The sequence below is a fragment of the Coregonus lavaretus genome (assembly GCF_964263955.1).
Source record: "Coregonus lavaretus genome assembly, chromosome: 32".
Lineage (NCBI taxonomy): Eukaryota > Metazoa > Chordata > Actinopteri > Salmoniformes > Salmonidae > Coregonus > Coregonus lavaretus.
The window spans coordinates 35,726,821-35,741,881 of NC_140019.1; the positions used below are offsets into that span (position 1 = coordinate 35,726,821).

Genomic DNA, 15,061 nt, shown 5'->3' on the forward strand with positions numbered 1-15,061 from the left:
GTCAGTTCAGTTTGTCTCATTCTTTTTTTTCTTCTTATGTTTGTTGTGAATTAAGTATTTCAGCTTTTATTTTTCATTGTTTTTATTTGCGACCTTGTGGTGGGCCGTCACAGCAGGAAGTTACGAACTCTTCAAATAAACAAACTGATGCAGTGGCACCATCTAGTGGAGAAAGAGAGAAACGTCAGTACTGCCATTTGCAAAGTTGTGAAAATGTGCATACTTCGAACGTTTCAACTATAACCAAGCCCCTAATTGGTCGTTTCTGTTGACTTTAACTATGTGCTCATCTATGATTGGCTATAGTACTTTTTACCAACTATGAAAACATTCCGTACATGTGAAGTTGAAAGCGATAATCAAACAAAATACTGTTTGAACTTTGAAAGGTAACAATTAAAATATTATTTTCATATAGACGCTTATTTCAACAGCAACAAAAATAAGACACGGTCAAAGTTCCTGAACTGAAAAGTAACATAGGAACTATTTTAGTGGGAGTTGCTTTGTCCTACCCGGATCAGGAAGATGGTTATCCAGGATCCATGGTGTCTTTCCGAGGCAGCAAAATGAGAGGTTTTGGTACATTTATCAGCAGACCACTGCTTTTCCTATTACTTCACTTTACTCTAGTGCAATGCGATATAACTGACGGCAACGTAGAGCACTTGAAGCGGGAGCATTCGCTCATGAAACCGTATCAGGGTAAGTACGTTAACAGCTTGTGATAATGATTCTTCTTCTTCTGTGGGTTTTATGGCAGGCTACAACCCAAAAAGGTATATTGCCGCCACCAACTGAACGGGTTGAAAGCAAAACAAGGTAAAAATAAAATCCATATGTAATAGGGAAACTAACTTAATCCACCCAAATAAAAATAGTACATTGACAAAACAACTCCCACTTCTTAATTCTTCCAAATCTCCCTTCTTGGGCCTGAGAGGGTGGTACGGCTTGTGACAATATCCCATACAACTCCTTCGCTGAGATCTTTCAGCCCCAGGAACCGCTCCGCCGCATCCACAATGATTTCTGTGATAATGATAACTTGTATCTTGTCAGTAACGTTAGCTGCTAGGAGCCAGTCATACTAATTAGCTAGCTAGTATACTAATTAAGTAGCTAGTTTGCCAACTAGCCCAATAGTGGGCGACTGCAGCCCGCATTTCGGGGCGTTCCTGGAGCATCCCATTGGTTTCTTCATGAACAGCCTAACTATCAACCTTGCACACGGTGTCGCCCCCGCCTGTTGTGTACCCGAGAGAACCGTGCTAGTTACTCTGGAACACGGGAGGCGATACAGTGTGCACACGGGGTCGCCAAAGATTTTTGTATAACTAACCGAAGATGGACCACAGCCTGTCGTTTCCAACGGGAGCAATTGAATCATAGTGGGCATAACAAGCAAGGAGGTGGGCAGAGCCAAGCGAGAGCCTATTGGCTGTGAGCTGTGAGGGGAATGGCACCTCCTTACCTTCAGGCTCTGATCAGTCCCTACACCCAAACGAGGGCATTGCGTTCTTTCACCTCTGGCCTGCTGTTCCCCCTACCTCTGCGGAAGCACAGTTCCCGCTCAGCCCAGTCAAAACTGTTCGCTGCTCTGGCACCCCAATGGTGGAACAAGCTCCCTCACGACGCCAGGACAGTGGAGTCACTGACCACCTTCTGGAGACACTTGAAACCCCACCTCTTTAAGGAATACCTGGGATAGTATAAAAGTAATTATTCTACCCCCCCCCCCCCCCATACCCCACCCCCACAAAAAACAATAATAAAAATAAAGAATAATTAATAATAAAAAAATATATACAAATATATATATATATATATATATATATATATATATATATATATATATATATATATATATATATATTTATTTAAAAAATAAATAATAAAAAAACATTCCTACTTACAAAGCATGTAGATTTTTAATTACTTAAAAATCATACAATGTGATTTTCTGGATTTTTGTTTTGGATTCCGTCGCTCACAGTTGAAGTGTACCTATGATAAAAATTACAGACCTCTACATGCTTTGTAAGTAGGAAAACCTGCAAAATTGGCAGTGTATCAAATACTTGTTCTCCCCACTGTATATATGTATATGTATATATATATATATATATATATATATATATATATATATATATATATATATATATATATATATATATAAATTGTAAAGTTGTTGTCCCACTGGCTATCATAAGGTGAATGCACCAATTTGTAAGTCGCTCTGGATAAGAGCGTCTGCTAAATGACGTAAATGTATTAGGATGAAAGGCATGTAGGGAAACTAACAACGTTGCTCTGTCAAATAGAATATATCCTCTGTACTTGGAATCGAATCGCTTATGCTGGCTAGCTAGCTCATTTTAGATGGGAGTAGCAAAAGTTAGCAACTAGTTATCTAAAAAAGAAAAGACAAGTTACTCTTTAGCCCAAAACTTGTGTCCTTTGTCAATGTTATTAATGTTAGTGACGTTGACAATTCTTGTTCCTGAATGTATTTAGTTATTTGGTCCTCAAACTTGAACTATAGATATGACATTTCGAAAGTGAGGCGTTTACCGCAAACGGAATACACGTCATCTCACTCCCTCATCTGATTGCTCGGGTAGGCAGGCCTTCTGAGCCGGCATACGCGTCATCACACTCCCTCATCTGATTGCTCGGGAAGGTGGGCCTTCTGACTTTGTGGCTGTGGTAAAAAGTGACGACCCCTAGCCCTTGATCATGACTCTGTTCCATTACATTACACACAAGTCAAGGCGTCTTCTGTGTGTGTGTGTGTGTGTGTGTGTGTGTGTGTGTGTGTGGGGTGGGGTGGGGTGGGGTGGGGTTTGTCTTAAGGACCTTGTCTTTCATATCAGCAATAAATAATTTTCAAAAAACCAAAGGTTAAATTGATACACACCTTTTTATAGGGCTAGTGTTCCCACACGGCCATATCTCCATGTTACAGCGTGTGTTTGTGGAAGACAGACAGAAGACAGAGGGACCACCTGTGCTAATTAGCTATCTAGCATGCTCCTGTGTGTAATGGAAGAAGGCCATCAGAAACGTGTTGTCACTGAAAAAGACTGTTGTCTGCAACTGTGATAAAGCCGGTTAAAACATTGTACAGTAAGTGTATATTTAGCATTTGTGAAATAATTTTGATATGATATGGAAGTAGAGGGATTGATGTTTCTTGAACCATACCGCAATTGAGAATCGATTTAATGTTTAATGGAGTTTTTGTCTGTTCTTTGCTTCCAGAGCCAGTCTACCTATGAGATATCATATAAGGTCCTATATATTTTGTATTTGAAAGATTCTATCTCATTTATATGAAAGTTAGCTTAGTGGGTAAGAGCGTTGTGCCAGTAACCGAAAGATCGCTGGTTCTAATCCCCGAGCTGACTAGGTGAAAAATCTGTTGATGTGCCCCTAAGCAAGGCACTTAACCCTAATTGCTCCTGTAAGTCGCTCTGGATAAGAGCGTCTGCTAAATGACTAAAATGTAAATGAAAGTTAAGTTCCAAAGTTTTCCAAAACCATATTGCTAGCGAGGATTAATAATGTTTCTAAACATTAAAACAGAGCGTTGGGATCGTAGCTCACATGGAGCCAGCTGTCCTCCAAACCATCAGCTGAGAACCCAAGACTGGGACCGGCTGGAAGCAACCTTGGGCCCCCTTGGGTTCTCGAGAGCTGGGCTAGGGGTGGCAATGAGCGATTGATGCACAACGGAATTCTTCACATTCTTCTCCCATGTGTCCCTGAAATCCTGCTTGACTCTTCACCAAAATGTTTAAACAGGTGTTGGAAGCAGCCCATCCAGTCAGTGGGACTTCTGGGGGAGCACGCTAGTCACCAGCTCGTATGTGCGCCTGACGCCTGATGAGAGAAGTAAACAGGGATCTATTTGGAACACGGTGGTGAGTAAGGAACTAGCTTCTATGAAATGTATTCTGTTAGGCATTACAGACAGACAATACAGTCCACTCCCAAATCCGTTATAGCTTGATTGGAGAATATCTACATTTTAAACTGAATATGTCCAATTCATGGTTGAATTGATGATCCAATGTCATTTTGCTTTCTCTGTGCAGCCTGTTTATCTGAAAGACTGGGAGATGCACGTGCAGTACAAGATCCACGGGTCGGGGAATAAACATTTCCATGGAGATGGCATCGCCATCTGGTACACAAAGGAGAGACTTAATCCAGGTAATGCATCATCTTGCCAAAATAACATCTTTGTCATCAATCACTTCCTCATTCCAGTACAAAGCTTTGGCAATCCAATTAATAGACTAGTCTATGTGATGTGGTAGCACTGGGTTGTATTTCCCGTAAGCACTTCAGGTCTCAGTCATGTGCTCATCATATCTCGCCTCTTTGCCTTCCATTCAGGCCCAGTCTTTGGAAACCAAGATCATTTTGTTGGCCTGGCTTTATTTGTGGATACCTTCCGCAATGATCTCCATGGGATGGATGTAAGTGCAGCGTCTGGCTGGTTGACTTGACGTGATTCTTCCCTTGCAGGGTCTGTGTTTGGCAGCAATGCTAAGTTCCACGGCCTCGCCCTTTTTATAGACACGTACCATAACGATGAGGCGGCTGACGTGAGTTGATGCAGCTACATTTATCATTATTCTCCTGCGTTTAATTTCAATGTGATGGAAGGATTTTAATGTGATGTATTTTCTTTTGAGTTTCTTTGTTATTTTGTCATATGAAGCTTTTGAGTTGCTTTCTGATAAGGTCATTTTTTGTTACACCATGAACAGCACCTTTAATATGCTGCATTTGGTTTAGTACACATTTTGAATTACATGTACAAGTATTTTTGCATCACAGAGTAAGATGGATTGATTGGTAACTGAGTCAGGACTGGGATCAAATAATTGATTTACAATGTTTTATATAGAATATTTTCCTGTTTTTCTGTCCTTACATCCCTTGTGTTCCCCACTAGCGGTCCTTCCCCTACATCTCTGCCATGGTGAATAATGGTTCTCTGCCCTATGACCATGGGAAGGATGGACGTAACTCTGAACTGGGAGGCTGCTCTTCTGAGATCAGGAACAAAGACCATGACACCTACCTGGCCATTCGCTACTCCAAGAGCAGGCTCACGGTAGGAATCCCTTTTTAAATGATATAAATGACTCCAGTCCAGACATCTTGGACTGGTTTCCTAAACACAGATGACGCTAACCCTAGTCCTGGATTAAAAGGCTTAAAGGAGATGCTGGGAAACTGCAGTCTGGGAAACTGGCCTCTTGTGTTATGAAATATATGATTTTTTCCCCTATGTTATAGGGTACATGTTATGTAATTTACATTTTTGTCATTTAGCAGATGCTCTTATCCAGAGCGACTTACAAATTGGTGCATTCAACTTAGATGATACATTTCTATTCAAACAATGGCAATTGCTGAATTGTACCATTCTGATCTCTACAGGTGATGATTGACATTGATGATAAGAATGAATGGAAAGAGTGCATTGACATCTGGGGTGTCCACCTCCCCACAGGGTACTACTTTGGGGCTTCTGCTGCTACAGGGGATCTCTCTGGTAGGTTGGGTCAGGTTGGAGAGACTGATTATTGCTACAGGGGATCTCTGGTAGGTTGGGTCAGGTTGGAGAGACTGATTCTTGCTACAGGGGATATCTGGTAGGTTGGGTCAGGGTGGATTAAACGGAGACTGAATCTTTCAAGATGTAGATCAACTTTTTTTTTTTTTTTAGGTCTCGAACACAAATGTAAAAACTGCACACTGAGAAAGATAATGACTGACCTTGATTGAATTATTATTTAAAAAATCTTGCTGTGAACCAATAACTTGTTTGTCGTTTCACAGTCTGGCTTTGTCCATTGTACATCTGAAGTCTATGGTGATTGACGCTAAAACAACTCCCATGTTACAGATAACCATGACATAATCTCTATGAAGATGTACCAGCTGATGGTAGATCACACACCTGATGAGGACAGTCTGGACTGGACCAAGATTGAGCCGAGCGTCAGCCTGCTGAAGTCCCCCAAAGGTTGGTCGATTGATTTTATTTGATAAAGAAAACCCATTTCTGTTCTAACCAAATAGACAATAAAGATTGTATTCTATTTGACTACAGTCCGGTATGTCATCTTACTGTAGATCAGGCACAGTAGGTGAGTAGGCTTGTTAGAGTAAGAGTTAACCATGATCATTCTTCTTTCATTTTCTCTTTCACAGACAACATTGATGATCATACTGGTAACTTCCGAAGCACACCTCTTACTGGCTGGAAGGTCTTCCTGCTTCTGCTATGTGCTCTACTGGGAATTGTAGTTTGTGGTGTTGTAGGGGCTGTAGTCTTTCAGAAGCGCCAGGAAAGAAACAGGAGGTTTTACTGAGAGGGAAAAACATATTTCTATATGTGCGAGGTATTCGTAAAATGAACTGTTTGCGAAGAATACAGATTCAGCAACACATCCAAAGTGAATTTTCTAAAGATTGTAAAAATGTTTATCTGCTGAGGCACTGCGATGATGACAGTCACTTATGGTATCGTCCAATGTTTGTGAAATAACATTTTAGTCATTTTATCCAGAGCGACTTAGTTAGTGAGTGCATACATTTTTCATACTGGCCTCCCGTGGGAATTGAACCCACAACCCTGGCATTGCAAGCGCCATGCTCTACCAACTGAGCTACACGGGGGGCCATGACTTGTGGTTACTACCACGTATATGAGTGACCTTTTAATGGAGGCAGTTTGTTTTTATTCAACCTTTCCCCTGTTCTTTTTGCTTTCCTAGTACAGGGGATAATTGTTGTTTTGGATCGATCTGTAAAACACTGATTTGTTAAATAACTTTCAAAGGAAATCATTTTCACAACATTTTCTGTATAAGTTGTATAAAGATGATTTATTTTCACCTCATCTTTTTATACCATTGGGTTCTGAGTGATTGAGCTAATTCACATATGTATAGGATTTGATTTAGTTTAAAAAAAAATTAAACTAACTGCTCTTGACTTTGGGTTCAATATGATTGCTGCATTTCTGATGCTGATATGCTACGGGTTCCTTATCTGTCCTTTGCCAGATTTTCTCTCTGTGTGAAGTTTTCTTTGCTGACTTTGACAATATTTTGGGAGAACAACTACCACGACCATGTCAGACAGAATATATGAAGAATTTGCTAACTGTGCCACTAGAGATCCTGGTTCGAATCCAGGCTCTGTCGCAGCCGGCCGCGACCGGGAGACTCATGGGCGGCGCACAATTGGCCCAGCGTCGTCCAGGGTAGGGGAGGGAATGGCCGGCAGGGATGTAGCTCAGTTGATAGAGCATGGGTTGTGGGTTCGATTCCCACGGGGGGCCAGTATAAAAAAAAAAAAACTGTAAGTCGCTCTGGATAAGAGCGTCTGCTAAATGACTAAAAATGTAAGAATAATTTGGCTACTAATAATGCAACGGTCGATTATACCAACTACAGTTACGTTTTGACTTTATTATACCATGTGGACTGACACAGTGGCTGTTGGGAAGGATTTCAGGCACATTTTCATTTGGTAAGGCCTAATGGAGACTTTACAAATCTCTACAGTGAGATTCCACTACCTTTCTCATCTTGCATTAAATCCGTGGGAATTGTGTTTTTAATTTTACGTCATTTAATGATTCTTTAATGATTCTGCATAAAGTGTTTATTTCCTTCGAGGTGGCTGCTTATACATATTATTTGAGTGGAAATATAACCTTTACTGTGATTTTAATGATTCAAACTGAACATGGCCATTGTTGAGTTATCCTGTAAGACTCAATAAAACTGGTCTCTCCAAATGAGTAAACTCCGTGTCTTCTAATGTGTAGTCCTAATGCTTACATATCATTTGGTGTTTGTGTGACAGACAGTACACACGTTTGCCCTGGACTTCTTCCAGCAAAGCTCTACTACTGATTAAATTAATTGTCTAAATTAAAGACCATGATCAGTTAATTACTTTCATTCGTTTTGTTAGTGTTTGGTTGGAGAAAAAAAAACGCGCATGATCATGGAACCGGAAGAACATTACTTAACTACAATAACCACAAGTCTAACTCGAGTGTTGATTGGACGATGGCAAGCAATAGGTTACGTGGCATTGGTATCTGCGCAGACTCAGATCACAACATCCTTCGTTTATCACCGCCTGGAAGATGGTGGCAGTCAAAATGCGTTCTTGTGTGTTGTCACTTTTACTTTTGAATGTTTATTACACCGTCGTCTCCTCGCTGTACTTTCACATCGGGGAGACTGAGAAGAAATGCTTTATAGAGGAAATTCCGGATGAAACGATGATCATCGGTCAGTATCTTGTATCCATTGGGATTGCTATGCTATTTAGCCTTGGGAAGTCAGCTAACGTTAACAGCTAGCTCGTCAAACTACCTTCCGAGTTCGAGTTAGCTAACAGTTAGCCAGCAATCTAGTTATCTAGCCAGCCAACATTAAATGCGTCTGTACAGGGGGATGTAAACTTACTTTTCAGTTGACAGACTTGACTGAGTAAAGCCCTTTTCTGTTGACAGACTTGGCTAGGTAGTTACACAACTTCATGAGCAGGCTAACTAACCAGTTAGCTAACGTTAGTTATACAAATCAAATCCAATTGTTTTGGTCGCATACACATATTTTCAGATGGTATCGCAGGTGCGAAATGCTAATGTTTCTATCTCAACAGTGCAGTAATACCTAACAACACAAAACAACAGACACTTGTCATATTGATGTCCTCAGCTAGCTACAACTATCATATTTTCGACGCCAGGACAGCGGAGTCACTCACCACCTTCCGGAGACATTTGAAACCCCACCTCTTTAAGGAATACCTGGGATAGGATAAAGTAATCCTTCTACCCCCCCAAAAAATTGTAAAGTGGTTATCCCACTGGCTATAGGGTGAATGCACCAATTTGTGAGTCGCTCTGGATTAGAGCGTCTGCTAAATGACGTAAATGTGCCCTTGAGCAAGGCACTTAACCCTAATTGCTCCTGTAAGTCGCTCTGGATAAGAGCGTCTGCTAAATGACTAAAATGTAAATGTAAAATGATATTTTCAATATGTCACACTTGCTTTGGATACTTGAATACATATAAACCATATCTAGTGTAACATCATATTTTACTGTCGTACCATCCATGTCCATATCCACTTCCTGTTAACATACTGTAGGCCCTGCCCAGAAACAACCCTTGGCCCTAACAGTTTACCCCCCTAACTAGGCACTTGTAAGAATAGGACCAGTAAAAGCAGTCATTGGCTGGCATGTGTAAACATTTGCATTTTTTTTTTTTAGGAAACTATCGTACACAATTGTACGACAAACAGAAAGAAGAGTACCTTCCTGCCACACAGGGTCTGGGGATGTTTGTTGAGGTTAAAGACCCTGATGAGAAGGTAGGATGTTATACTCTGCAACCAGTATCATTCACTTCATATGATATTCTTTGAGAGAAGCCTGTGAGAAGAATTATGACCAAAGCTGTATTGAATTGAATAGTAATTATACTGAAAAAGTGTTGCTTCCTCTGTGTTTCCTGTCTGGACTCTAGGTGATCCTGTCTCGTCAGTACGGCTCGGAGGGAAGATTCACCTTCACCTCTCACACCCCAGGAGAACATCAGATCTGCCTTCACTCCAACTCCTCCAAGTTTGCCCTCTTCGCTGGAGGAATGCTTGTAAGTGCATTAGTGGGGAAGAAGGAAAAGGCTATTGCACTCAATGTGGGGCAATAAGAATTGTTTTGAAAATACCGATGTTGATGCTCCTCTCAATTGTTGTGAACCACCCTTTGTTTTCTCAGAGAGTTCACCTGGACATCCAAGTGGGAGAGCACACCAATAACTATGCAGAGATTGCAGCCAAAGACAAGCTGACAGAGCTGCAGCTGAGAGTGAGACAGCTGGTGGAGCAGGTGGACCAGATCCAGAAGGAGCAGAACTATCAAAGGGTGAGTACATCAGCTGTCCTGCTGAGTAAAGCCCTGGACACACCGGTCAGCTGTCCTGCTGAGTAAAGCCCTGGACACACCGGTCAGCTGTCCTGCTGAGTAAAGCCCTGGACACACCGGTCAACTGTCCTGCTGAGTAAAGCCCTGGACACACCGGTCAACTGTCCTGCTGAGTAAAGCCCTGGACACACCGGTCAGCTGTCCTGCTGAGTAAAGCCCTGGACACACCGGTCAACTGTCCTGCTGAGTAAAGCCCTGGACACACCGGTCAGCTGTCCTGCTGAGTAAAGCCCTGGACACACCGGTCAGCTGTCCTGCTGAGTAAAGCCCTGGACACACCGGTCAACTGTCCTGCTGAGTAAAGCCCTGGACACACCGGTCAGCTGTCCTGCTGAGTAAAGCCCTGGACACACTGGTCAGCTGTCCTGCTGAGTAAAGCCCTGGACACACCGGTCAACTGTCCTGCTGAGTAAAGCCCTGGACACTTGAAAAAGAAAAGGAGAGCTGCACACTCTAGGAGCTCAGATGCAATAATTTAATAACCTAATAACCAACGTTTCCACAGACAAGCTGTCTTCATCAGGGTATAATGACAAACACTGCGGGTCACTAGTTTATATAGTGTCAAAGGACACACACAGGTGTCTGTAATCATGGCCGGGTGTGGCCTGATTATCATTGGTTAATTCACAGATAAACAGAACCTATAAAAAACATGAATAGATAGCATACGGTCATAGATACAACTTGGCTACATAGGCCCACAAATATTTACAATGAATAGCAAAATCACTATAATCCCAAGAATGGCTTCAAATCAAAGTCTACGTTGAGACCGAAGGGAGCAAGTGTCTTTTAAATGAAAGATCCAGGCAGCCTCTCGTTTTAACAATAAGTTGTCGAGGTCACCCCCTCTCCTAGGGAGAGTGACATGTTCGATGCCGATATAACGTAGGGACGAAATCGAGCGGTTCGCTTCCAAAAAGTGGGCAGCGACTGGGTATGTCAAGTTTTTGCAACTAATGGTGCTACGATGCTCCAAGATTCGTACTTTTTAATTTGCGCTTTGTTTTACACACACAATTTTTACCACAAGGACAGGTTATAAGATAAATAACTGCCTTAGTGGAGCACGTAATAACACCTTTGATTGGGATCTGTTTCCCTGTTTGGGGGTGTTGGAAGGATCTACATTTGTAAGTGCCATTGCATTGAGCGCCGCCATTACACTTGTAGTTTCCATACGGTAGAGGCGCAAATAGATATTTAGGGGTGGTAAATCCGAGTTTACCAATTGATCTCTGAGATTTCTGCCCGCGAGAATACAACCAAGGGAGGGTCCGAGAAAACGTTACCAATACTGTCATCGGATCTTAGAATGTGCCAATGTTTGAGCTATTCCCTTAATTTGTTCAGAGCACTTAGAATAGCGTGTCATTAGAACGCAAGAATGCTTATTTTTGTGAGACTGTCCTTGAAAGAGATCAGGTCTCGATTTGTTTTGAATTTTCTCAATGGCAGTATTAATCTGACCATTTCTGTACCCCCTCTCCATGAATTTTCTTTGCGTCTCAGCCATATTTCTGTCAATCTGATTTGTTTTTTGCAAATTCTTTTGATTTGATAGAATTGGATGTAGGGCAAACTGTTTTTCAAGGGAAGTGGGTGACAACTATCAGCCCTCAATAAACTGTTACGATCAGTAGGTTTCCTGTGAAGATCAGTGTATAGAACATTATCCTCACACAAAATCAGAAGATCAAGGAAACTGATTTGATGTGTGTCAGATTGTATAGTAAATCTCAGGTGCTCAGAACACGAGTTAAGAAAAGCATTGAATGCCTGGAGCTGTTTTGAATCACCCCTCCATAGAACAAAAATATCATCAATGTACCGTTTCCAAATAATAATGTTAGGCAAGAAAACATTTTTGAGAGGATTGAAAATTGACTTTCTCCATGTAACCCAAATACAAATTAGCATAGTTAGCCATAGGGGATCCCATAGCAGTACCCTTCGTCTGAAATAAATAAATAATTTAGAAACATGAAGTAGTTGTGTGTGTGAGTACTATTTCAGCCAATGTTATAATGCATGCACTGGAAGGTAGTTCATTTGGGTCACGTTGCAGAAGAAAATGTTCCATGGCTCCTGAGTAAAGCCCTGGACACACCGGTAGTGTTTGCTGGCCATGAGTACTTGGCACCTCTGAACAGAGTGCCGGCTGTAATTTTCAAACCGATTCTACATGTAGAAAAAGGCTAAAATAATGTCAGTCAGACGTCTACTGGCGGGTGGGGTGGTCCCTTAAACACACAGAGCGGAATGAACGCTAGACGAACAAGACTTCCATTTGGTGCAATGTTTTCTCCTTAAAATATCAAAGTCTGTTCAAGGCAAAGTTTGATTTAAGACATTTGCTGAATTCCAAATCGACCTCTAGTTCCCACACTCTAGCCACTCCTGTAGATCTGAGGGGATTGGATAGATATAAGCATTCGAGTAACAGCTTAATATAGTCTTCTGAATGGCTGGGTGGAAATATCGTCATATATTTCTTCCACCTATCCAATCCTGTCAGATCTACTAGTGAGTAGGGGTCAAGTTGGAATTCAGAAATGAATGGCCTTGGCTTGTGTGCTACTATTTGTATTTTATAAAAGCTTTGCTCTGTCTCTTTCAGTACCGTGAGGAGCGCTTCAGGCAGACCAGTGAGAGCACCAACCAGAGGGTTCTGTGGTGGTCCATCGTTCAGACATTGATCCTGGTGGCCATTGGCTTCTGGCAGATGAGACACCTCAAGAGTTTCTTTGAGGCCAAGAAATTAGTGTAGACCTGCACTCTCATTTTGTTGTTTATCTGAGTCCGGGTTGGGGATCATTTCGGTTTCAAGTCAGTCAATTCAGGAAGTGAACTTTAACTCTATTATTGAATTGAAAATTCCCCCATTGTTTTCTATGATGCTTTTTTCATTCATCAATTCAGTTTGAATTCACTTCCTAAATTGATAAGTGAATTGATCCCAACCCTGGTCTGAATGCAGTACTCAAACGTCAGTCAGAATGCGTGTTTGCTCCCAGAGGTATGTGTGCAGACTGGTGAGGTTACCATCCTATCAGTGAAAACCACCCAATTATTTTTATTTTGAGAGGGCACTGCTTTTGGATTTTTAAGACCCTTTTGTGACTTTGATATTCTCCATCCCTGTTTCTGTAAGATATAAGTCTGCAATTAGTTTTATTTATGATCCTCTACAGTATGCTATATGTTTTACTTTTGGCTGGGAATTTTTTTATTTTATACTATTGATGATATCAAACATTGGACTGATGATATCAAACATTGTTCTTCGAAGGTTAAAACCACCTGTATTTTTTTCACATCATACCCCACCCCCTTTGACAACCCACAATATGTAGCACTGTTGTGACTGTCAGTCATTTTCCAGGTGGCATCTCTTCTCTCAAACTGATTAGAGACAATGTTTTCACCGTACTTGCATTGTGATGGGGTTTTGTTACTGCCCGAGAGAGATCACCTATTTTGGTTTAGAGCCATACAACAGAAATGGTGACTTGATTTATGAAACTTATTTTTGGTCATGTGTGCGTACTGGTCTTTACGTTTTTTTTTTTTTTTTGCTTCAAATTAATGTACGTTTCAACCCCTGATGTATTTTGTGTCGTCGTGGTCTGTGTGTTTAGAAACAGAAAGACATCCAGAATATGCAGAATTTTAAATGAAGATCTTGAAAATTGGGAACCTTCTCCTGTCTTGTTAACCAGTATCTGTATTCCCAAAGCACCTCGGAGTAGGCCTGCTAATCTAGTATCTGTTACCACTTGTTATTAATTTTGATTTTAAAAGGCTAAACGGATCCTAGCTCAGCACTTCTACTCTGAGACGCTTTCTGAATACGGGCTCTGTCTGTGTTTTTATTTAATGGTCAATTTATAAAGCTGGTAAGTGAGACAAGAAACATGACATTTTGGTTAAAGGGTGGCGCTAGAGTGTCTGATGTTTTTAATATGGTCGTTTTATGGAAAACAAAAGTTGTGTGAAATACTAGCTATGCATTTGCTGAAGTAAGAAAGCAGTTCACACAGTTTCTCCCTAACTTGCTGAATACAGTGCCAAAGATGTTCCCTTATCACAATCCATTGGCTTGATGGTGGTCAAGTGAATATTGATTTTGAAAGAGATTTGCTTGTTTTTTCATCTATACTGCATATCTAAGTGAACCTGGAGAGGTGGTGTTTTTGGCTTCTGTTTTATCCATTTCCTTTCTGCAAATACTCAGGTAGAGTTATGAAGACACTGATTTAATTCAATAAATAACTGCTGTCCAGGTTTACAGTTTGCTCCAGTTCTCATCATGTACAAGGAGTTGGTTCGTGGGTAAACATCCATTGTACACTTGAAAAGTACTTAGCCAGAAAGCAGTCCTTGCTTCTTGTCAATCATAAAACAATTTGAACTATACTGTATCATTTTTGCAAAAATATATTTTTGTTCAGATAATCTGTTTCTCCTTAATGTTCCCAAAACTATTCTTTAATGAGTTAGTTCGTCATTGGTTAGTTTTTTCATTTGTTAATGGTTAGATTGAGTATGATATTTTAATTAGTTGGTGATGGTTTGTTTTGGGTGGGGGGATTTTAATTTTAGATTCTGTAAATGTGAAAACTTGTCTAAATCGCACTAAAAAATAAAGTTTTATGACCTTTGGCTAGCCAGCTTGAATTACTATTTTCCAACGACACTTTGCCAAACAAAAATAGATCAGACTTGGGTCCATCCATATGGAATGCCTTCTATAGTTCCCCAACTGCATAGGAACGTTTAGTCTTGATAATGTGTTTCTCCCGGAAATGTCGTAGGTGATATTTTCTTGAGTAGAAGATCTTTAGAGAACTAACGAATTATGTCAATGTATAGTTTATGTTGCTATACTTTTTTTGTTTCACGAAATCCACGGGTCTCGTGTGCGGTAGGACAAGGCGGGTATGAACAACATTTCCCTTGCTCCTATATGTTGCTACGTGTCCACCCGGGCGTCTTCATTACGCCGATTCT

At 41.0% G+C, this 15,061-nt stretch overlaps 2 protein-coding genes across 2 annotated transcripts; both read left to right on the forward strand.

Moving 5' to 3' along the window:
• The first annotated feature begins 420 nt into the window (after positions 1 to 420).
• LOC311107797 (vesicular integral-membrane protein VIP36-like) lies at positions 421 to 7,842 on the forward strand. Its single transcript, XM_084150349.1, has 8 exons — positions 421 to 705; positions 3,808 to 3,926; positions 4,101 to 4,218; positions 4,405 to 4,487; positions 4,970 to 5,131; positions 5,461 to 5,575; positions 5,930 to 6,049; positions 6,238 to 7,842. Exons 1-8 carry the CDS (start codon positions 546 to 548, stop codon positions 6,396 to 6,398), a joined length of 1,038 nt encoding a protein of 345 aa, XP_084006475.1. The 5' UTR covers positions 421 to 545; the 3' UTR covers positions 6,399 to 7,842.
• A 313-nt stretch (positions 7,843 to 8,155) lies between these two features.
• LOC311107879 (transmembrane emp24 domain-containing protein 9-like) lies at positions 8,156 to 14,717 on the forward strand. The gene is made up of 5 exons (XM_084150462.1): positions 8,156 to 8,339; positions 9,332 to 9,432; positions 9,588 to 9,713; positions 9,839 to 9,985; positions 12,669 to 14,717. The coding sequence occupies exons 1-5, from the start codon at positions 8,192 to 8,194 to the stop codon at positions 12,816 to 12,818; spliced, it is 672 nt and encodes a 223-aa protein (XP_084006588.1). The 5' UTR covers positions 8,156 to 8,191; the 3' UTR covers positions 12,819 to 14,717.
• Positions 14,718 to 15,061: the final 344 nt, after the last annotated feature.